Source organism: Cylas formicarius, unplaced genomic scaffold (assembly GCF_029955315.1).
Source record: "Cylas formicarius isolate icCylForm1 unplaced genomic scaffold, icCylForm1.1 PGA_scaffold_10__41_contigs__length_53128322, whole genome shotgun sequence".
NCBI lineage: Eukaryota > Metazoa > Arthropoda > Insecta > Coleoptera > Brentidae > Cylas > Cylas formicarius.
Genome location: NW_026844214.1, coordinates 52,288,258 through 52,312,105, shown reverse-complemented (window position 1 = coordinate 52,312,105; position 23,848 = coordinate 52,288,258). Strand labels below are relative to the sequence as shown.

Sequence of the window (23,848 nt, the reverse complement as noted above, 5' to 3'; positions counted from 1 at the left end):
CTTCCATTAAATTTGTATTATAGTGAAAGCTCCCATAAGCGGACACTCACCAACTTTTGTCTGCTTATGGGACGTGTCCGCTTAAAGAATAGTGTGTAAGTGTAACTACGTTTAATGTATAATGTAATGATAAGAGGAAAAGGTAACAGAAAATGGCAACATTTTTAAACTAGTTATGTATTTATCTTCAACGTATACATGGTGTAAAAGTTAAAAAAAAAAACATTATTCCTTAGGTTTTTGAAAAAGACCTAAAATGCTTGTCTGACGAAATTTCGCCATATTTTGCTGACGGAGAAAATTTCCGGAATAGCTTTCTACATTTTTTAAGCGTTGAAATGCAGTGAAATCATCTCTAGCAAATATTTTTAATATAGAAATATGATTTGGAGCTTCCCGATATGAATTCATCGTTTTTGAACTGCATGGTGCTGCCACTTCTTCTTCTGAGTCATTTGGACTAGGGTCTTCAAGTGGGCCGCGGCTTTCAACGTCCAATTTCGAAAAGCTGTCAACGGCATTTTCTTCTGTTGTTATGTTATCGTCTAAGGTCATGAAATCATCTTCATTCTGGATGTTTTGCGTGTCGCAGTAACTCAGCAAGTGTCGCCAAGGACAGATCGTCTTCAGGATCGTAATAATCTTGTTCTGTAAATTCTGAGCTACATTCACTTTTTCTGAGTCCAGCTTTGCCAAAACAATTCTAATTATTAATTAATTAATTATTAATTATTCCATGCTGTTTTTATAAAATATAAAGTTTCCAAAACATTGAAAAATTTTGCAAGCTCAGATAAGCTTTGAACATCTTCAATTTTTGTTAAAATATGTTTCGAAATCAAGTGCCGATAATAAAACTTGACGTTTTTTATGATACCTTGATCCAAGGGCTGACAAACTGAAGTTGTGTTTGGCGGTAAAATAGTATAGTATGCAACAAGTGCGGTAAATGAGTGACTTAAAAAGTATACCGAACATGTTGCATACTATACTTTTTCTACGACCGTTAGTTTTTAGGTATGGTTTGTTCATAGATATAAGAAAGTGACCAATTGCTTTTGAATGGGATTATCCAATGGTGGTCATTAACATACAGTGCAACAAGATTATTACCTAAAGTTTCGGAATTGAAATTCAGGTAAAATTGTGCTCCGTAATAATTTGGTTTGGTATATTACTTAGTTTAAGTTTATTAGTAATTATTCTTAATTCGTGTGTAATACAGCGATAGCGAATTATGCAAAATATGTGCGAGTCTAGTGTATCTCAGGAGATGCGCCTGTATGGAAAATTGTGAATAATCCCATTTCAGCGAGGAAAAAAAGAAGCGATGCTGACATTTTCTCGAGTGTAGATGAAAGTGATCAAGATATAATACGGCCTAAAATTTACCGGTTATACGAGGAACAAGGCCTGCCTACATTAGATACCTTAATAAGGAAGCTTGAAAAAGATGAAACCGGTGTTGAATGTGGCAGAACTACCTTATGGAAGTGTATTCAACACATGGGTTTTAGATTAAAAAAAATTGACAAAAGGCAAGTTTTAATGGAATCTTTTAGGATTCGGAAATGGCGACTGGAATATCTAGAAATAATTAGGATTTACGGAGAACAAAGGCCAATTATGTACTTGGATGAAACCTGGTTCGACACTTATGATACCCCGGAAAAGGGTTGGGTTGACTGAACTGATAAGTGTAAAACAAACGCGCCATCAAAAAGAGGAAAAAGAATAACTATTTTGCATGATGGCTCTAAAAATGGTTGGATTCCAGATGAACTTTCTGTGTCTGCGAAAAATATTAAAGATTCTTCTTTGGATTACCATGAAAACACCGCTGATTTATATGAAAGTTGGTTTAAAAACAAACTAGTTCCAAACGTTCCTCCTAATAGCGTAATTGTAATGAACAATGCAAGTTATCATAGTAGACGGTTGACTAAAACCCCTTCCTCATGTGACACAAAAGCAATAATCCAAAACTACATGTATGATAACGACATTTATTTTCACGAAGATTATACCAAAAAGCAATTAATTGAGGTTCTACAAAGCTTGAACGTACAAAAGGAATACGTCTGTGATAATTATGCAAAAAGTCTAGGGCATACAGTTTTAAGGTTTCTACCTTACCACTGTATATTTAATTCCGTTGAACATGTTTGGCACTAACTGAAATCTGCCATTCATCGTAACAATGTTTTTATTAGTTATATGGTTAGTCTGTCTTGAGACAACTTTCCACCCACACGTTTCTCCTTTGAGAAACAGAGTTTTGTCGGGCCATGCACGAAAAAAAGTCCACTTTCGTCTTTGTTGTACACATCTTCTGGTTTGTAGCCAAGCAACATGGACGGAAGTTTTTCCAAAAACTGCGACACATCAAATTGATTTACTGCAGCAGCTTCACCAGATATGCATTTAAAATTAGCACTGTGTCTCTTGCGCCACTTTTGAAGCCACCCTTCGGACGCATTGAAATTATTGTAGCCCAAAGTAGTCGTAATTTCCTTAGCTTTCATTTTCACTAACGGCCCTGAGATTGGAATGTTCTGATTTCTAGCTTTCACCAACCACTCAAAACATCTTTCGTCTATAGCAAAGCTTTCCCTTTTCAAAAAATCCTTATTTTGATTTATATTAGTTACAGATTGCCATTTACTTCTGATATCTTCCTTATTTTTGGCCTCTTTGCCAAATGACGAACTGAAACACTTTCTTTGCCTAAAACGTTAACAGCTTCCATCTTTTCCTTTAACGCCATTTTACGTAAAATTATAAAATAACTGCGATATCAACTACGAATCTGAAGACAAAACACAACATTAAATGCAGAATCACCTAATAAAAAACGGGGATTGTTTTTTACCACGGTCCTTCGAAAGTCAGCGTTTAAAGTACTGTAAAATACTTAAAACTTCAAAGCAATAAATGCACTATATTTTTGGTCGTATTATATGCACGAAGTACCGAAATACGTCATTGTGGAATTGCGAATCTCTTTATTGAGTGTTACAAAGAGAAACCCAAGCGAACTAGGCCTGCATTTAGTACTTCATAAAAATTTACCAAAGTAAAAGCGGTATATGGTCGGGCGAACTATACTGCACACGATACTACCGGTACTGACCGTACCGAAAATCTTCGTTTCGTTTGTTTCTTACCGCTCAATGGACTCGTTGAAAGACATGATTCGACAGGTCGGCGTCAAACCGATTTTGCGCGTGCGCTGCTCTGCGGACAACCAATCAGAGAACGGCGTTCGTCGAAACCCGTTTCATATCTGCGTCAATTCGCATTCGCTCGTCAAAGTTGGATGGGACGACAGCGTCGATATGGAAGAAAGGAAATACGGACTGGAGCTGCTGAAATACTCTTTTTCCAGATTCGAAAGAACTCAAGCTATCGCAGCCGGCATAATACTGATCGTTTTCGTAATTGGATTTTATTTTTGGTGTCGGAAAACCGGAAGCTCCGACAAACGCTTTGATTCAGAGGTAGGTTCGAGCGAAATCTTGTCAGAATTTGTTGTCTCTCGTCGCCATTTCAAAGCGCTTTACAAAGGGCGTTCACTAGGAAACCAAATCGGTTTTATTCGTCCGCACACCATCCGAACAATACGATAAAGTTTTTAAATCAGGAAAAAATTCTCATAGATTGTTCAGGCAACCGAGAATACAGCGCGAGGAATCCGAACCCGGCGCATGCGACAAAATTTTGAACGATTTGTTAATTATTTCAGATGCTGTTGTTATCTCTCAGGAACATTGTAAACTTTTTACGCGATTTAGACGATAGTGCGTTCATTATAAGGTCATACTGCGAAGTGGAACAAGGCACGGGATCTAGTCCAGGCGAAAAAATCGCCAAATGTACATTCGAGATCGAAAAATGACGATTTGAGGACAACCACAGACTAAAAACGGACTCAAGCTGATGGTAACCTGCCGTCTCGCGTGTACCATAGAAAAGGAACCGATTTCTGGGGACACAACCCGAAGTTACCTTATTTAAAGTACTATTGTTTTAGAGGTCTTTTGAAATATTTTTGTATTTTGATGTATTTTTGATTAGCCGCATGCAATAAAGGTTATAATATACGGATGGAGTATTATTGTCACCTTTATACCGGCGCATACACCATTTTATCAAAAATAAAAAAGGGTAGTTTTTTAAATGTGATTATGGCATATTCTAAAAGCAAATTTGTAGTTAGGTATGCCTGGAATGAGATGTGCCATGCATGGGTGCAATAACAACTATTTTAATGAAAAAGCAAGTTCTCGAAAATGTAGCTTTCATCGCTTTCCCAAAGGGAAAGATCTAGTATCCCGAACTATTCGGAACGAGTGGTTAGTTCGATGTAGAAGAGAGGACAAACTTAATCCAGATAAAAGCTATGTCTGCTCAGTTCATTTTACTGAAAATGATTACGAAAGAGACTTACAAAATGAGTTATTAGATTTTTTTTGTCTTGAGTAACACATTAAATTCACCACAAAATTTAAATTTTAGGTTTACCTTTAAAAAAGATTATAAAAAGAAACTGCTGTTCCCACCCTATTATTTGTTAACCAGAAGCCACCAACAGAAGCAGGATTATCTAGATCAAAAAGACTTAATTCCAAAAATGCCAAAAAAGGAGCTCACCAGGTATTGTCTGAGCTTTTAGCAACATCATCGAATGCCACAAGTGAAATTCTAGAGAAAAATACATCTCCAGAACCCATCTCGGGAACCCCAAATAATAAATTATAAAGCTAAGTATATGGATTTGTTGGATAGTTAGTCATTTTTGTAAGCTGAGAACAATAATAATTTAAAAGCAAAATATAACATTAGTCTAAAAATATTTGCTAGATGATACCCGCAGAAAAAAAATAGAAAGTATGATAAAATTGTAAAATAAAGATTTAAGCATATGTAGTAATATGTATTTTTTATATTATGTACATACGAGGGTTCATATAAATACATATTATTTACCTACCACCTATAAATAGTTATGTATGCATATTTTTTGTTTTTTAATATGTTCTTTAATATATCCAAAAATAGGGATTTCTTGTTTATAATTATTTGTTGAATTTTGTATATTTAAATTGGTAGAATGCCGTAAAACACAAAGTTTTACAAGTAAAGCGTTTTGTTCGCTAGTTTTATGTATTTATGTGTAATAATATTTAATTAATATATGTATTTCAAGATAATACATATAAGCCAAACTTGATTGCAATAGTAGTATTTTTGCCCTACCTGACACCCTACCCTACGCTACTTCCCAATAATTATTAAATAAATACTAAAACGACTTAATATTGACATTAAATGAAAATAACGAGTGATTATCCAAACAAAATGCTATATTAGCTACTCAAAATACTCAAAACTCGGGTCAGCTTCAGATAATTTCCGTGCATTCACATAGTAAACGCGCCACTACATATGTAACTTCACCTACGTCACAGGCAGAGAGTTTTCACATAACGCATTGCACTGGCTTTGTAAATTCTAATGTCCAATACGCTCCCAATCGGAATCGTTACCGCTACGTATCTACGTATCTCTTTTCTACCTCCGCTGAATGCGACCATTTGTTGTACGATGGATTTTTACGACCTAACACAGGCGTTATCGCGAATTGAAATTCCTGGAAGCGTCAGCCGACAAGAATCAACGAGTCTGCAGATTGCGAGTGGGATTCGCAACCATGCCCAATCGGAGCATCGCGTTTCGATGATTGCATCATTCGCGTCGCAGACGTGCACAAAAGATGGAAGCTTCGCACACTACGGAAGAAGGATTTGGGAAGAATTTATTCCAATATTTCATGGGCGGCCCTGACCCCACACAAATATGGACGATCGCCACAGTACTCGTCGTATTTGCAATTGGAATTTATTATTGGTGCGGAACTAGGGCAGAAGAACTATGCTTAGACACTGAGGTAAAGACTGACATCCCGAATAAGGTTACTCTTATTATTCCTGTCGATTATTGTTAACGAATCAAGTACCTCTGAATTATGAGCGAAGGTTTGCCATCAATCAAGAGTGGGGTTATTATATAGTCCTTCGAAAAAACATTTGTTCGTTGTGGAAGGGCGATTTTAAATGTTTTCGATCCTCGGCACACGAAATTGCAAAAAAAACAAACCCATTTTATGCCCATTTTTATTATCTCGTGACGGGAACCTCTCAACTGTGGGGAAGGTATACAATAAATTCAACGTTAGCGAACTAAAGAAACTACTACCCCGTCCTAAAAACATAAACTAAAGACTTGCTCGTACAATGTTTAGTTTGGAGTCGTATCAATCGCGATTGATTCGGTCACTTTGAATCCATCACTACATAGGATCGAACTATCGAATCCCGCTTGTTCGTCTGAAGTGAGACGGCGACCGAGTACACAACACAAATCGAATTCGCCTTGAGGAATACGGTTCATTTGAATAGTTTAAGATATAAATGCACGACAGAGACAGACCACGGAAAAGGAATGGGAGTATTGTTATAATCATTGTATAGTATCGACTTGAGATATCGATTGATAGATTTGTTTATGTGTTGAATTGAATATTGAATGAAATATCTATTTCCACGCAGGTATTTAATTTAAACAAATTAATGTATTATTCGTACAACCCAATACGTAGCACCTGTTTTGATAAACTCGTGATGCAATAAAAAACCGAACACGGCTAGCTACGATTCTAACTAAAACAAAAAATATAGACACAACAATAATTCAAATGAATCTGGATCGGTCGTTCAGACTGTTCGGTTTCAGTGACAATTGTCGCTTATGGTTTATAGTTTGCGGTTGGCAACAAAAAGTATTGAAATGAATGATCGAAAAGTTCGTTCTTTTCGATTGATTCGGTTCTCATAAAATGAACGATTGACAAAACGCTAGTTGAGTTAGGCAACCAAGAATTCTAAGCGCCGATACAGTACAAAAACTACATTTGAAGGTAGAGAAGCGGACAAACGCGCGGATCAGAGTGGACGCAAAGTCAAAGGAAAACGATATTGTCTAGATTGGTGAATAACATTCCGGAATGCAACTCCAATGGGTCCGAAATGATGACTATCCAGAAACGCGATAGCGGAATGAAATTGGGGACCATGACATTTTATTAAATTAAATTTTATTTTTATATTCTTCCAAAAAGCGCCGCATCGGACGCACTTTAGTACAGAAAATAAACATTGTCGTTAAAACTAGTTTTATTTAAACTGTGACTCGCGCATGCACCAATTTATAGCAAATCAAGGACTGAGACTGTAACTTCTATCATATTCCTAAGCGAAAGAGATGCGGATGCGAAGGGAAACCGTCGTTACACATCGAGGTTCTCGGCTATCATTGGCCAAGATTCGTTTTGTCAGTCGGGCACGGATAATTATACTACTCGTGTTAAAAACATGCAAACTATGATGATGAAAATCCCAACCTAACCAAAAATGGTTTTTTATTTTGGTTGACTGTAATTTAATTAAAATGAGCATAAAATATAGAATAGAATAACCGCATTACAGGTAGGTATTTGTTGGGTTCGTATTCTCTCCTGAAACCTTTTAAGACATAAAAATTTTAAAAATTTGTATTCATAATCCCCCTACTTAAATTATAGATGTATCCTGTTTTGAGACATTTAATCTGCAAGAGAGGATAGATTCATTGAATTGTTTCGGCAAAATAAGGAGCTAGTTCTCAATTTATTTAACGAATTGCTCCCACACATGGAAAATAGGAATTGGATGTTGCCTCCAAACTGTCAACTGTCTAATAATTGGATCAGTTTTCTCCAAACTGAACAAGGAAGTGCTCAAATTAAAAGAGCTTTTATGGAAAAAGGTGGATTCCCAGGAATTATTCGCTGCATAGATAGGACTCGTATAGATGCTATGTCTGCCGAAAAGGATTTCATTCCAAAAACAGGCACGTAATAAGTGGAAGTGACAGATGAATAACGTGCATTTATATGGCGTGCTTTGGTGATTGGAAACTCAATATGCTGCATATTTTTATTTTTTGCTCTTCACTATGTATAATATGTGATGTATCAATCATTGTTTTTGAATGAATATGATAAAAGAGTTGCACTCTTCAGCACTTACTTAATTTTTATGCCAACCTATGTATTTCGAGATATATTTTAATTCTATTTGTTTCCTTCAAAGGAATGTATTTGTTGTTAGGGGATTCAGGATATGCATTCAACTTTGGGTCATGACTTGCGACATACCCGAAGTACTGTGGAAAGATGCATTGCTGTTTTTAAAACTCGATTTAGATGAATAATGGGGGTCTCAAACTGTGTTATACTGCTCAGAAAGTTGACAGAATTATTTATGCATTGTTAATAGACATTTTAGAAAATAAAATAATATGAGCGCATACGTTGTAGCATTTTTATTATTTCTTAATTGCCCACAAAAAAAAACATTACAAGAAAACTGTTTTACAAAAAGAAATTGTTCGTTGCACACGCGATTTTTAATGTTTTTAAAATACTTCCCGACCCCCCAGCCCCCCCATTTTCAATTTGTTCCGTCACAGGGTAAAGCTGCATATATGTGTCAAATATGAAGTCGATTGCTTCAAATTTCGGACATTTATCGTGTTTCATAGCAAGGTCCAAAAAACATTCGAAAATCGCGAAAAAAAGATGGATACCGGCGTCGGATCAGGGGCATTTCTTATAAGCTTATGTGTCTCGTGGAGGGTTGAAAAGGAGGCAAATTTCAATTTTGTAGCTCCAACGTTTCGAAAGTTATTCAGGAAAAACCAAAAGACGATAACGGACCGACAAAAAAAAATTTTTTTTTTCGACGGTGATCATTTCTGTACCAACGGCGATCCCATAGGACTTACAGTTACCGAGATATAAAATTTTTATACGAGCGCAGATACTTTCGAAAAATTCGATTTCATCGATTTTTGAAAGTAACAAAATAGCTTTCGAAAAATCGTCACTGGGCGGGGCCTGTTCGTAGCGTGCAGGAAAGAGCTTCCCGATTTTGTGTGGTAAAGGGACGCATTGTTTTTCTATCGTGCTCCTGCGGACCACTATGGAACCTTTAGAAAATCGATGTAATTTAATTGTGCATGCACCCTGTATACAATGTCCTTCACATCTCGTGGAACTTCAAAGTTACAGCAAACATCGGTAAATATTAAAATTTGCACAAATAATAGCGTTGTCGAGTAATATTTTTTCAAATATCTCGTTCCCCGTATAATAGACGAAACCTGAAACTTTCTCACGACACGCTTTACGATATTGGTCAAATAGAATTATCCCATCTTTAACGGTTTTTCAATTATGGCCAATAATTTACCCGCAAAAACGGAATTTTTTAGGATATTTTAGATTTCTGCCCATAAACAACACACCCTGTATATGATACAATCATTGTTCGAAGTAGAGGTTATAGCCCTGGATCTTCCACGCTTCCTGGTTTAAGAATTTTTTGAAAATAGTAAACGGTTTTCGAGAAAATAAGTTTTTTCTGAAACCATGCAGTGCGCCGTAATAATCAATGACGTCATCGCGTGTTGACAGTGACAGCACACACAGCAGCGTATGTGATAGACGGAAACTGCAAATACAAAATTTCTTGGTCTTGATGCGGCCTATGACTCCGTTTGAACCAATAAGCCATTTTTTTATGATTTTTTTATTTGCGGCAAATAATTTACTCTGTAAAAATACAATTTTCTAGATGTTTTAGATTTTTGCTTATAATTTGAAAACCCTGTATATAATCGAAGAAATGCCAGAAATAAATGTTATTGCAATGGATCTCCTGCGTCTGCCAGTTAAAGAATTTTGCCAATCGGATGAACGATTATGGGGGAAAACATATTTCTCTGGAAGCTAAAATTACCAAAAAAAAATTTTCAAACATTTTTAAAAAATACTTGGTAAAATTGGATTGCTCCCAATTTCGACCGTTTAAATGTGGACACGGACTTTGACTTCTCTGCTAAATTTGGTGTTGATATCTGCAAATTTAGGACACCTAACACATTTTTCATTTAGCACGGAATATCGGGAACACCCTGTACCATAGGTGAAAACCTTAAATACAAAAGTTTTTGCTGTTTATAAAGGCTATATCGCAATATAAAAGAAAGTGAGATCTGAATCATAGTCCTTCAGTTATAACCAATTTTCAATATTAGTTTAATAATAATAAGTTTAATAATAATTTTTCGGTTTTTTTGAATTTGCGGCGCACCCTGTATATTTTTGAAAAAGTGTCAAGAATAAAAGTTTATAGAGCCGTATCTTCTGCTTCTTCTGGTTCAGGAATTTTTGTTGTTTCGTAAACAGTTTTTGAAAAATGATGTTTTCTGTACACCCTTGCATACGCCATTTTTATTTTTTTTTAGATACTTCCCGACCCCCCAGCCACCCCCACTCCCCATTTTCAATAGGTTCCGTCACGGGGTAAAGCTGCATAGATGGGTCAAAATGCTTCAAATTTCGGACACTGATAGCAAGGTCCAAAAAACAGTCGAAAATCACGAAAAAAAGATGGATACCGGCGTCGGATTAAGGGTATTTCTTATAAGCTTATGTGTCTCGTGGAGGGTTAAAAAGGTTAAAACGGTTCGAAAGTTATTCAACAAAAAGCAAAAGACGAGAACGGTAAACGGGCAAACTGACAAAAAAAATTTTTTTTTTCGACGGTGATCATTTATGTACCAATAGGCCCTACCGTTGCCGAGATATAAAATTTTTATACGAGAGCAGATACTTTCGAAAATTCGATTTAATCGATTTTCGAAAGTAACAAGCTGTGCTGAACTGGTTAGGGGATAAGTGACCCAGTATTGCACAAAATTACAGCTCTGAGGATATTTTCAATTTTGACGAGACTGGGCTATTTTACAAGACGACTCCAGATCGCACCCTTATATTTAGAGGAGAAAAGTGTTTGGGTGGGAAGCGGTCGAAATTGAGGTACACCGTTTGGGTTTGTGCAAATATGACTGGAAGCAAAAAATGGTAAATATGAATGACCGAGATGCGTGAAAAATCTACCATTCATTTATAAGTCAAACCTGCGGGCGTGGCTGATTTTCGCAATTTTTTATAATTATTTAAAGGATTGGAATGGAAAACTAAAAGTTCCGACTAGAATAATAATGTTTCTGGTATTGGTATTGGTATTAAAGGGGGGCGCCCTCGCGGGCGTCCAAGCACTTAGGCCACCAGATAGGCCCGTTGTGCCCCCAGGCCGCTGTAGCTAAGTTTTACAGCCAAATGATCCTCAAAGCTCTGGTAACAACAGGACGAAGTACCAAGTTATTCTGAAGCGCTTTGTGCCGCTAGAATTGTTACAATTTTTTTACAATCTACTGTTAATGTAACTGATGATATTTTTCAAGCGTCCTCGAAGGTTGAGAAGCACATCGAGAATATGAAATCTATATTGAGCAAAAATAAACAAAAATAACGATCTTTTTAGAGATAGACAAGTTTTTAGTTTAGGTAGTTTAGTTTCTTTCGTTGTTTAGTACAGTGTTTATTAGTTTTCTATTTTTATGTAAAATAAAAATATGTAAGTAACTACATAATTTTTTGTGTGTTTTTTTATAGCGTACTTCCGCTTATATTTTCTGGTCCCTATAGGGTACTTTATAACCGCAGTTCACTGTATATGGTCACAACAAATCAATGTCAATTTTTGACGAATACATTTTGACAGACGCGTAACCAAAATGTGCGTGACAACCGAACTCGGCATATTTCGATTCACATTTTCGGTTGGTCAAGAAAATGAAGGAAAACGGCCTTCTGTTTGGGAGCCTTCGGTGGTTACCTACGTTACGAAGAAACAACGGAATCTGTTTACGTTGACGTTGTTTTCAATATGACAAAATTTTGAGTACGGCTTTCTGCGTGTAAGCAAAACTACCACAAGAACGTATCTATACATCTAACGAATTTGGTTTTAGGTCGTGTGCTGTTATCTGGGTCGTTTTTTTTGGGGGGACTTTCCAAATTCGCCGCCATGACGAAAACAGGGATCTGGGAACCGAAGCTTTTGCCAAATATTTTGGACGCCATCGCCAAGATGAAGGAGAAAAACGGGTCCAGTCAGGATCAAATCCTGGAACGCGTTAGTATTTACATTAATTAATGGACCAATTGCAGAAATACAAACTAGTTACATAAAAAAGTTTTTGGAGAGAATAAAAAATTTGATCGCTGATTCGGAAAAATGGCGCATGCGCCGGTGTTTATTCTCCCACCGGTAAATAGTACATTATGCAACAAGTGCGGTAAACGCGAGTTTGACACGAGCGGAGCCCAGCGGAATGCGAATACATTCACTGACATGACCGTCTGAATTGACAAACGTCAAAATTCAAAACGTGGGAAATATCTCCGAAAACATCCGATTGCTCCCAAATCCGTGCGGTTCAATCCCGGAAATGTCCGAAGTGGCTCGGATTCGTGGGAAACGAAACTGACGTGGTAAAGTGACGCTTCCCGCACGCTAGATCGATGGGTAATTAGGTATTTTACAGGAGTAGAAAAAAATAATTATGATTCGTTAAAATGTGCACTCTGTATAAGTTATTTTGCATGTTGTGATAAGGTACTAAACAACTACAACTTACATCTGACCCTGTCCCATGTTGAATATCTTTGGGTTCTAAACTGCACATATGAAATATATATTTATTTAGAAGTGTTTAGAATTCAAATGGTGAACACTTGAATGGTGAACCCCTAATGTAAAAATTGGATTCAATTTTCCTTTTTTTTAATTACCTAATATTTTGTTAGAATATATACAGTGTGTCCACTTAATCAGGAGGACTAGACCCCAACTATACCAATTTTTATAATGTTTCAATACAGGGTTGTAAAATCTTTGATTGCGGTTTGATTCTGATATTTTTTTAATTTTTGGATAGATCCTGAAGTCATGGCTTACTGGGACTAATTTTTGATGTCAAATACCGAGAAGGGGCTATTAGGGATTTCATGAAGTTCGCTTATGCATTACTGCTGTGAAATATTTGTTTATGGCTCAATTTTGATTATACTTTTTTGATAGATATATTTCACTGAAAGACACTAACGATTTTCTTTCACAGACTTAACAACGTTGTATTTTTTTAATTAAAAAGGAATTTTAATTAAAAAAATTTAAAAAAATTAAAAATCACAGATATATCAAAATTGATTGATTGATTCATTGTCGGTATATTGTTTGCCTTGGAAAACCAATTTATATATCTATCTATATTTTAATTTTGTTTACATTATATATATATTCAAAAAAATCAATGTCCCTTAAAAGGTCTTTTTATCGTAATTGACGAAATTTCAATAATTAAAATTTTTAAGATCTTAAAATCCACATACAAATTAATCGTTGTACACTGGTCAACTTACTTTTCGGTAGTCCTGAACACGAATCTGTGGTCAATTTCAATTTGAAGAAACCTCTAAAATACTTTTCGATTTTCCGCTTCAAAAAACTATTTCGGCCATGACTTTAGTCGATGCTATACGAAAAAACCATTTAATTTCTCTTTCTTTCTTTCTATCCATAATCATTCTACATTCTATATAGAATTCGTTGCCAATTTAATTTGAAAAAAATCGCTAATAGTACCTTCCTCTTCTCTCTTTTTTGCTAAATAGTCGCGGTTGGCCATAACTTTAAGTTGAAGCAATAAACAAAACAAGATTTTAGTGCATTTTTCAGAGACCTATTCAACAAAAAATAATACCAAAATCGAACCATAAACAAAGATTTTACAGTTCTTAAGTGAGACACGCAGTAGTTTTGATGTTTCTCGTTTGTTGGTGGTTTCATCGTCCACGCTTAATAAATTATTTTAATTTTCTGATACGTAATAATTTAATTTAATTAAATAATATTAATTTAATAAAATTAATTTAAACGGCATTGGAATACTGGTTTCCTATATCAACAATGTCAAATGTCAAAGTAAAGTTCAGTTGAACACGCTTTTATTTCAGAAACGAAACGATTTTCGAAAGGTAATTTAATTTGCTCTTGGAATACGTCACCAAATACAGAACGTTCCATTTCGAAAGACGCATTTGGTCTGGTATAGAACTAATTTCGATACTAAGAAATAACGTGTAGTTTTAACTTTCTGCTGGCCCCAGTGTGATAATTATTTATTGAATTTTTTAATTCAAGCTACGTTTTGATTGGAAAAATGAAGAAAATAATTATTTTCTCGAAAACCACTGAAGTTTTTTTTGCAGATGATACTGCTATGGCAGTGTCATCTAGGAGTCTGGAAGATCTCGCGTTCTTGGCCACTAGGGCAGTAAGTGGTATGACCCGATATTGTGAGCGTAACGGTATTTGTTTGAACGGGACAAAAACGGAGATGATGTTGTTCTCGCTTAGGGATTTGAACAAGAGCTTCTTGGTTAGAATGCAGACTAACTTTGTTAAGTATTTGAGTTTGATCATAGAGAGTAATTTGTCCTGGACAGGCCAAATTGACTACGTATCAAACAAAATGGCTATGCATACTTTTATTTGGCGACGGCGGTCCAGTGTGGATATTCAGCTTTTACTATTGTATTATGTCGGATCTTGCTTATCTTACAAATACTGGGGAAACTCTTCCACAGCTAGTGAAGTTTTCCTCCAACAAAAACGCATTGTTCGAACAATGTTGGGGAAGTCTCGTGGTCACTCTTGTAGAACCCTGTTCCTAGATTTAAATATTTTAACGATTCCCTCTCTCTTTATATTAAATAACATAATTTACATAAAGAGTAATCTCTCTAATTATTACCTGACTAGAATTACAATTTTAGAGCTAATCTTAATTTGCAGGTGCCAAGTCATAAGTTAGCCAAAGTAGCTAACAGCCCTATGATTTTACCAATAAGTCTATTTAATAAGTTGCCTTTGTCCGTCAGACAGATATTGCCTGTCCATTTATTTAAGCAAAAATTAAAGGTCATTTTGAATAAGAACGTTTTTTATTCTATCGAAGAATACTTTGATTGTGGTAATGCCGATCTCTCAGTGTGATATACTTGGTGCGTTTTCACGTATCTGTTTGCATTTTAGTGTTCTACTGTTTTTTTTTTACTTGTTGCCATTATCCGATACTTTTGTTAAAATCATTATTTTTATTATTCAAAAATCGGATCGGAAAACGCAATAATATACATGGTGTCCCACTTAAAATTTCAATGCCGATGCTACTTTTTCGAAGAAGTGGCAACGTGGCAGCGTTAAAAACATATTTACCAAATGTACCGTAAATTTTCGTTTTCTTCTAGCCCGTTCGATTTATTTCAGGTGTGCGATTCTGTAGGACAAAACAAAAGAAAAATTCGCAACCTGGCGGTCCAGGTGAAACGGGCACTAGTGCACGGCATCAGTTCCGGCTTGGTCAAGCAGAAACGTGGCAAATACGTCCTCGGACTGGACGACAAGGACTACACGATTTTCAAGAAATTTTCGGCAGTTCGCACGCCACTGGGTACGTAATCATGTTGGGTTTATTTGAAGAAGATGTTATAAGTCGCATGTAAGGGATTTAATTTTATACATCCTATTATTGAGTGTATAATATGACCTTGCTTATTTTAAAAGGACTTGGGTCACTTTCAAAATAAAAATTTGTTTTGCTACAAAAAGTGAAAGAGCTTAAGTCCCTTACATATAACTTAAAAATAGAAAAAAAAAACACATTTAAATTATATTTTTAGATAATAGAAATAAATTTAGTAGCAAGTTATTCGTTAACATTCTCAGTGTGCGGGAGTGATTTGAGGTAGCTATGGTGTCCCGGAGGTATATACCGCAATAAGTCGGTATTTTAGTGATGTGATGCTTCTTATACTTTTATATAACGATGACAATACAATATTCCAAAATTTTTTAGGTCTACCCCGACATGGCAATAGATCAAGAATTTTAAATTCTAAATTTTAAAATTGTAATTTTAATATATAATAAGCTACTGAAATAGTTAACTTTCTGCAAAACAATGAGATGGATTACTTGATACTCGCTCTAGATCTTGTTTTAACGCATTTATATCCGATTCTGCTTGCTTCAAATGAATATCATGTTCTTCCATATGTTTCTTCCGTTCTTCATGGTTTTCTAATGCTTTGACTTCAGTGTTTAATAGATAGATAATGCGTGGTTGGCGGAAGTATAGATTAAAATCCTTTTTGAATATTTTTCGATTCATTAACTGCTTTTAAATTATTGTCTTCACAGTGAAGCTCATAACAATTAAATTTTGTTTTATAGTCAGTTCAGGATGAAGATATTGGTCCCCAGTACAATGGGATTCAAATTTTGTGTAACTGTTAATTTTTGAACAATCATATTTGCTTCATCACATATTTTTCTCGAAGATCCAGGCAAACGCCAAAGTTTTTAGATTTCAATGCACGTTTCAAGCGTCCTTGGCTTATTTGAAAAGTATCTAAAAAGAATTTGTTACAAACAGCAACTTTGCCTGTTTTAGAATTTAACCAATACCATTTCTACATGAACCTTTTCGTACAGCAATATATTTCGCTTATTAAAGTCTGCCAAGTTCCAAAATATTTCGAAAATACGTTTTCTTTCTGTTTCATTGAAGTAGTCTTTTCGGCATTGGCGATCTTCATTTTGAAAAACTTTGGCAGGAATAATTTTTCCGGTATCTTTTCCCTGAATTCCGTTTAATTTTATGAATTTTCTGTGTTCTCTGAATCCTTTTTTGAGGGTGCTGTTTTGTAAATTCTTATTCTCAATTACTTCCTCTTCCTCTGTTGAAAAAAGCAGTTTCAAACAACAATTACGTTTACAAGCGAGGATTTGCAAGATTTTATGGTGATAGGTCAGGATTTGCCTGCAACAGCAGACTTGTCAGAGGAAGCCATATTACAACAAGCAAGAAGGAAGAGCACCAAGAGCAAGAAGAAGATGAAGAAGTTGATCTGGGACCACCACTAACCATTCAACAAGCCTTATATTCAGTTAAGCTACTAGAGAAATTTTTTATGTATTTTTTATGTAAAATGTTCCTTAGTAGATGTTAAAATATGTACATGAAATAATTAAATATTACAGAACACATATGCGTATTGTTATTTAACGAAAAAAAAAGCAGTCCCTTCAATTTCGCTATATAGAGTTTCGACTGTATAATTTTTTATTTAATGTAATATACTATTTATCTTGCTTTTTACAACAATCATCCTGTTGGCTTCTTCAGAGCTTACTGAAACTCCAGTTTCAACAGACAACGAGTTTCAGTCAAGCTCTGAAGAAGCCAGCAGAATGATTGGCGAAACGTCAGCGATTTCGACTAAGCAGGAGGGAATCCACAAGTTTTGTAAAAAGCATTACAGTAGAATATGGAAGTTTCTTTAAAAAAATACCATTTATCGTATTTTTACCGGTGTAAATAATTGATATTCGCGATATTTATTCAACTTTGAATTTTGAACTCAACCATCGAAATATTCAGAAGCTAAAATGGCGCGGCGGGGTCGGGGCAAGAGCAGAGGCAGAAGACGTCGCCGCCGCAGGAGTCGAAGGGGCAGAAGATCAACCAGAAGACGCGCTTTTGGTGACGTCGGCGATCCCGACCTAGAAGACAACGAGGAAGGTTGGCCTAGTTGTATATTTTTAACTGTTTCAGACATCTAGTCAGAGCACTTGCGCGTAGTGACGTAATCAAAAATGATACGTACGTCTTAACTATGTTACTACCATTTTTTTATACTTTCCGATTTTAATCTAATTCTATTTGGTAAGGGATTTTGCAACATGGACGTTATTTATAAACGGTAGAACCTGCTAGAAATATGGTAATTCGCGGTCACCTACAGGGTTATATTTGATAAAAAAGTGTAGATACAAAAGTTTGAAGATTTTTGCTCTAAGAATTCCTTACCCTAATAATCTAATTACCGAGAACCCCTGGTCGTCCTAAGTGTTTTTCTCGTAATAAGCGATTATGTTAAGCCTTTATCGGTATGTATAAAAGCACACCATTGTTGCAATCAGTTAGTAAATACGGCGAACACGGCGAGCAAGTGAAAAATTTTATCTCTAAATGATAAAGTTGCTTTAATTCGGTAGATAAAACGGGGAGAAAAGAAAAGTGATGTGGGACGTCGATACGGACTTACATCGCCTACCGTATTCACCACTTGGAGGTGCAAAGAAAAAATCATTCTGCCTGAACCTGCAGGCACTTGGTTCCAACAGGAACGTCTTAAAAATGTACCACTCTCTGGACCTATGGTCAAACTAAAAGCAGAAATCTTTGCTGAACAGCTTGGCATTATCGATTTCAAAGCTTCGGAAGGATGGCTGGAGAAGTTCAAACAGAAACATGGTATAAATTATGGACAGATAAGTGGCGAAGCCCGTGATGTCGACAGAAACGTCGCTAACGATTGGCTGGAGAAGACGTGGCCAAAACTAGCTGACGACATTTTTAATAAGCTATTATCTTCATTCGGGTTTAAAAGCCGTCGTCGATTGGAATTACTTCCTAACGTTTCGCTAGCACGAGTGGCGAGCTTCTTCAGAGGTCCTTCCATCTCCGATGTTGGACGTAGACTGACGATTTTTCCTGCGCAGGTTGTATTTATGCCGATTGGTGGAGGGCGGGGCTTGTTCCGCTTCGGTTGGTCTCGGGATATCGATCGGTACTGCTCGGGCGTTCCTAAGGATCGGGTTCCAGATTTGGTTGAGTCTAAGGGTCTCCTCCTTTCGGTTGAAATTGTGTGGGTGTTTTTGAATCTCAATGGCTTCCCTGACTAGTCTGTTGTGATAGCCGTTGACCGATGCTAGTAACTTACAGCTCTCAAAGTGTATCCTGTGTTCCCCGCTGCCCAGTGCGTGTTCAGCCACTGCAGACTTCTCTGTATGTCCTAGCCTGCAGCTTGCTTTATGCTCCTTAAGTCTCGTTCCCATTGATCTCTTGGTAGTTCCGATGTAGACCTTTCCGCATGAATACAGAATGCGGTAGACTCCCGCAGCTGAAAGTGAGTCCCTCTTGTCCTTCGCTGACCTGATGGTCTGCTGGATCTTCTTTGTAGGCTTAAAGACTGTTTTGATGTCGTGTCTTTTCAATACTCTGCCAATCCTGTCGGCGACACTCGGAATATACGGCAGATATGCGTGGGAGGTGGAGGGTGGTTGTTCGGTATCCTGTGATCTTGATGATCTTGAGTTCATTTTTAGGTGTTCAAGTTCCATCTGGAGGTTCTCCGGTTCGCAAATCCTTCGGGCTCGTTCTGTCAGGGTTCTGATAACCCCATACTTTTGACTTGGGTGATGGTTGGACAGAGCATGCAGGTATCTGTCCGTATGGGTTGGTTTTCTGTAAACTGTGTGGCCCAGCTTGTTACCTCGCTTCCTCACTAGTACGTCCAAGAATGCAAGTTGTTGGTCATTTTCAGTCTCCATAGTAAACTGGATGCTGGGATGCTGACTGTTAAGATGCTGCAGAAAGTTGTTGAGCTTGTCCATACCATGTTTCCAAATCACGAAGGTGTCATCCACGTACCGGAACCACGTTGCTGGCTTGTACTCTGAGGTCTCGATCGCTTTTTCCTCAAAGTGTTCCATAAATAAGTTGGCTATAACCGGGCTTAGTGGGCTTCCCATTGCCACTCCGTCCACCTGTTCGTAGAAGTTTCCCTTCCATACGAAATAGCTACCGGTCAGACAGACTTCTTCAAAAAGTTTGCAAATATCGACAGGAAATATCCTGTTCACCAGGTCCAAGCAACTCTTCAGAGGTACATTGGTAAACAGTGAGACAACGTCGAAGCTCACAAGGATGTCGTTTTGTTCAATATTGATATCTTGTATCTTGCCCACGAAGTCGGTGGAGTCCTTGATGCAACTGGTGCCATACGTCCTACGTATGGTTGAAGCAGCGATGCCAAGTGTTTAGCCAAGTAATACGTTGGTGATCCGGGTGCGTTAACTATTGGTCTTAACGGGACATCTACTTTGTGTATCTTAGGTAGTCCATAGAGCCTTGGTGGGAAGCCATTGCGATTCAAAAACACCCACACAATTTCAACCGAAAGGAGGAGACCCTTAGACTCAACCAAATCTGGAACCCGATCCTTAGGAACGCCCGAGCAGTACCGATCGATATCCCGAGACCAACCGAAGCGGAACAAGCCCCGCCCTCCACCAATCGGCATAAATACAACCTGCGCAGGAGAAATCGTCAGTCTACGTCCAACATCGGAGATGGAAGGACCTCTGAAGAAGCTCGCCACTCGTGCTAGCGAAACGTTAGGAAGTAATTCCAATCGACGACGGCCTTTAAACCCGAATGAAGATAATAGCTTATCAACGGGCCGCGAAAGCCTTAACCAATTTGACATTTTTAATGCTGACGAATGCTGGTATTTTTTACAAAATGACACCAGATAAAACTCTTAAATTTCGAAAGGAAAGCTGTGTGCGTGGAAAACTTTCTAAAGAACGTATAACAGTGTTAGTAGCTGCCAATATGAGTGGGAGTGAAAAAAGAAAGCTGCAGTGAGAAGTTGCAGGATTGTATGGTGATAGATTAGGATTTGCCTACAACAGCAGACTTGACAGAGGAAGCCATATTGCGACAAGCAAGAACGTGTGAGGAAGAGCACCGAGAGGAAGAAGAAGATCTGAGACTACCACCAACCATTCAACAAGCCCCATATTCAGTTAAGCTGCTAGAGAATTTTTTTTGGTATCATGGGGAAGATGTCCCTCACGAAGAAATGGTGAAAATACAAGCCAAAGTACGAGATGCGTATCTATTATTTGAAATATTAAATTTAATTCTTACATTTTCATATAAAATGTTCCTAAGTAGATGTCAAAATGTGTATATAAAATAATTAAATGTTACAGAACACATATGCGTATGGTTATTTTTAACGAAAAAAAAAAGCAGTCCGTTCAGTTTCGCTATATAGAGTTTCGACTGTAAATTTAGGCTGTAAAAGTCGACATACAGTGATTTCTTAAAGCCGGTATAATAAATGATCATGTCTGAAGATGGGAGCGAGCCGGAGGACAGAACGCGCGGCAGGAGGCGGCGCAGGCGGCGCTCAAAGGGGCGCAGGCGACGCAGGAGGGGCCGCGGGAGAAGAAGGGGCGGACGCGGTCGCAGAGCGAGTGGAGGGGATACCCACTTGGCCGAGCCCGCTGGCAAGAAAGTCGCGGAAAATAACAACAGGTCGGACAATAACAACAAGGGTGAGTACGAAACATTTCGATTTCGAATAGACTATAGTGAAATCATTCTATGGCCTGTGTGTCGAAAAATACAACTAAAATGCAGAAGCATAAAGTATTATTACGTTATTTACCTTATTTTTTTTGAAAAACTTGTGTTTTGCTTTTTATTTGTGATAATATTTTCACGTTGTGCTTTTTGTATCGGTCTCCATAAAAAAAAAGATTTTGAAAAACAGGAGTTTGATTTAAATCATGATTTTAGTCACGATTTAAGTCAGCCCGACCCTGATATTTACAATACAGAAACTTCAATTTCATTTAATTTTTTTAGAAACTACTGATCGCTAAAAAATATGCCATTTGACAGACAATTTAATATGCTTTAATAGGAGTTTAAATTGATTAAAATTTATTTCTGCTTTTTAGGCTTTTTTTAGCAATTAGCAATTCAACGCTTATTTTGTTCAAGATGATATTCAATCACACCATTGGTCCAATGATCAGGCTTATGTCATTGATTATAAAGTGAATGGAGGAATGAAGTATGAAAATTTTGTTGTGATATCGGAAAAACTTAGTCACGATGCAAGATCAGTACATTTAATTAAAACTAAATTGATAGAATTTTTGAAATCTAAATTTGGTGCCGATAAATTTAAAAAAATCCAGTATTTTTCCGATGGAGCTTCACAATATAAAAATAAATATAATTTTGCCAATTTTGGTGTTGATGCTGATTGGACTTTTTTCACTACATCTCATAGCAAAGGAGCGTGTAATGGGTTAGCAGGGAGTGTAAAAAGACATGCTTATCGTGCTAGTTTCCCACGTGATAAAAACAACCATATAACAACCCCACTTTCCTTTTTTCAGTAAGCCCAAAGTTCCCAAAAATACCAACCACGATTCAAACGCTTAAGTACAATACAAAATACTCGCCATTTTCATTATTACAAACCATTGGAAAATTTTTCACTAGAATGCAGGCTCGTTTCAGAGGATGAAAAAGTATTTATTTAAAAAAAAAATAAGTTTTTTTAAAAAATAACTGACGACAAATTTACAATTTAATTCTACTCAGTATGTTATGATTGGTAATATTGTTAAAAAAATAAAATTTTATTAATAATAATTTATATATATATATATATATATATATATATATATATATATATATATATATATATATATATATATATATATATATATATATATATATATATTCTCACGTATTGATTCACGGATGGAAAAATGTGATGACACTATATTCCGGGATATCATCCGTTCGCTCGTTGAACTCCGACTGGAATCCTGCATCCGACTGGAATCCTGCAAATCTTGCATCCGACTGGAATCCTGCAGACGTTTCGCCAAAATCTCACTTGGCATCTTCAATGCTCGCGAGCATTGAAGATGCCAAGTGAGATTTTGGCGAAACGTCTGCAGGATTCCAGTCGGATGCAAGATTTGCAGGATTCCAGTCGGATGCAGGATTCCAGTCGGAGTTCAACGAGCGAACGGATGATATCCCGGAATATAGTGTCATCATATATATATATATATATATATATATAAATATATATTCTACAAAAACGTTAGACGTTTATGTAGAATAACTTAAAAACCTGAAAATATTTTTGGCCATGCGGTGCTGCCAGATATACTCGCAACGTATATCGACTTTCGTTTTATAAATTTAACACCCAGTATATTATTTCACTTTTAGATTCGACGAAACATTCTGGAAATTCTTTTTTGTACCATGTACCATACGTATCTTGAACATTTTCGGAGATAAAAAATACTTTTTAAGAAATTTGACAACAACCCGATATAAAATAATAATTTTTTTCGCAATCTGTACACTTGAACACTGACATTTTTGGTTGCGGTTAAATTGCTTTATCATAATATAATATGAGAATATAGATTAAATTTTTATGATCAAGTGGTAAATGGGGGTCCACTTGCTCTTTTCGATTTATATTTATATCTACTTTATATTTAATTTTTTTTTCTTTGTTATCATTGTAGAATATCAACAGAATTCGAACGGTGATAAGTCTCCGGAACGCTCTGGGGAGGACGGTGGGGATTGTGATATTCCCGATTGCGTTTGCAGGACTCACCCTGAAAGGGAGTCGGCTCCACCTCAACATGGCGGCTATTACAACTAGCATAATGATTACGAACACCCGACAGTCACGTCCGCATTGTTTTTGTTTTTTTGTCAATCTTTGTTTTTTTTTTATATATATTTTTACACGTTGCCTTGGCCATTTTATTTTCGCGCGCCGCTGTGTAATGTGCGGGTAATTTAGAATTTGGAGGCAATTTTTTGGGTACTCTTGGTAAATGCATATTTCAAAATTTATGTTTAACAAATTTTAGACTTATTATTTTCCTATTAGTTAGTAATAGTAGGAGAGTTGAATAAAATTTTACTTAAAACATTGATCAAAGTGATTTGTTGAATAACAAAGATCAATGTGGAGTCGTATAGTTGGTTGCATACCCTCGATTATTGGAACCAAAGTAAAACAGTGTGTAACGATGTCACAAAAAAATATTTTTAGAGAATAGTAAAGTTTAAT

At 36.5% G+C, this 23,848-nt stretch overlaps 2 protein-coding genes and 1 pseudogene across 2 annotated transcripts; 2 read left to right on the top strand and 1 right to left on the bottom strand.

Moving 5' to 3' along the window:
* Positions 1-225: 225 nt before the first annotated feature.
* LOC132704814 (tigger transposable element-derived protein 4-like) lies at positions 226-2,767 on the bottom strand (annotated as a pseudogene).
* Positions 2,768-3,173: 406 nt separating this feature from the next.
* Positions 3,174-3,941, top strand: LOC132704744 (uncharacterized). The gene is made up of 2 exons (XM_060675001.1): positions 3,174-3,500; positions 3,746-3,941. The coding sequence occupies exons 1-2, from the start codon at positions 3,174-3,176 to the stop codon at positions 3,896-3,898; spliced, it is 480 nt and encodes a 159-aa protein (XP_060530984.1). The 3' UTR covers positions 3,899-3,941.
* Positions 3,942-11,832: 7,891 nt separating this feature from the next.
* On the top strand, positions 11,833-23,518 carry LOC132705474 (uncharacterized protein DDB_G0284459-like). Its single transcript, XM_060676067.1, has 6 exons — positions 11,833-11,928; positions 11,983-12,146; positions 15,345-15,528; positions 17,521-17,661; positions 21,072-21,272; positions 23,289-23,518. Exons 2-6 carry the CDS (start codon positions 12,039-12,041, stop codon positions 23,429-23,431), a joined length of 777 nt encoding a protein of 258 aa, XP_060532050.1. The 5' UTR covers positions 11,833-11,928; positions 11,983-12,038; the 3' UTR covers positions 23,432-23,518.
* Positions 23,519-23,848: the final 330 nt, after the last annotated feature.

Excerpts from the sequence above, each read along its gene's own strand:
- LOC132704744 (XM_060675001.1), top strand. The coding sequence starts at position 3,174 with ATGGACTCGTTGAAAGACATGATTCGACAGGTCGGCGTCAAACCGATT. Across the intron at positions 3,501-3,745 it reads ACAAACGCTTTGATTCAGAG|ATGCTGTTGTTATCTCTCAG; the intron begins GTAGGTTCGAGC and ends TAATTATTTCAG.
- LOC132705474 (XM_060676067.1), top strand. The coding sequence starts at position 12,039 with ATGACGAAAACAGGGATCTGGGAACCGAAGCTTTTGCCAAATATTTTG. Across the intron at positions 17,662-21,071 it reads CCTAGAAGACAACGAGGAAG|ATGGGAGCGAGCCGGAGGAC; the intron begins GTTGGCCTAGTT and ends TCATGTCTGAAG. Across the intron at positions 21,273-23,288 it reads GTCGGACAATAACAACAAGG|AATATCAACAGAATTCGAAC; the intron begins GTGAGTACGAAA and ends TTATCATTGTAG.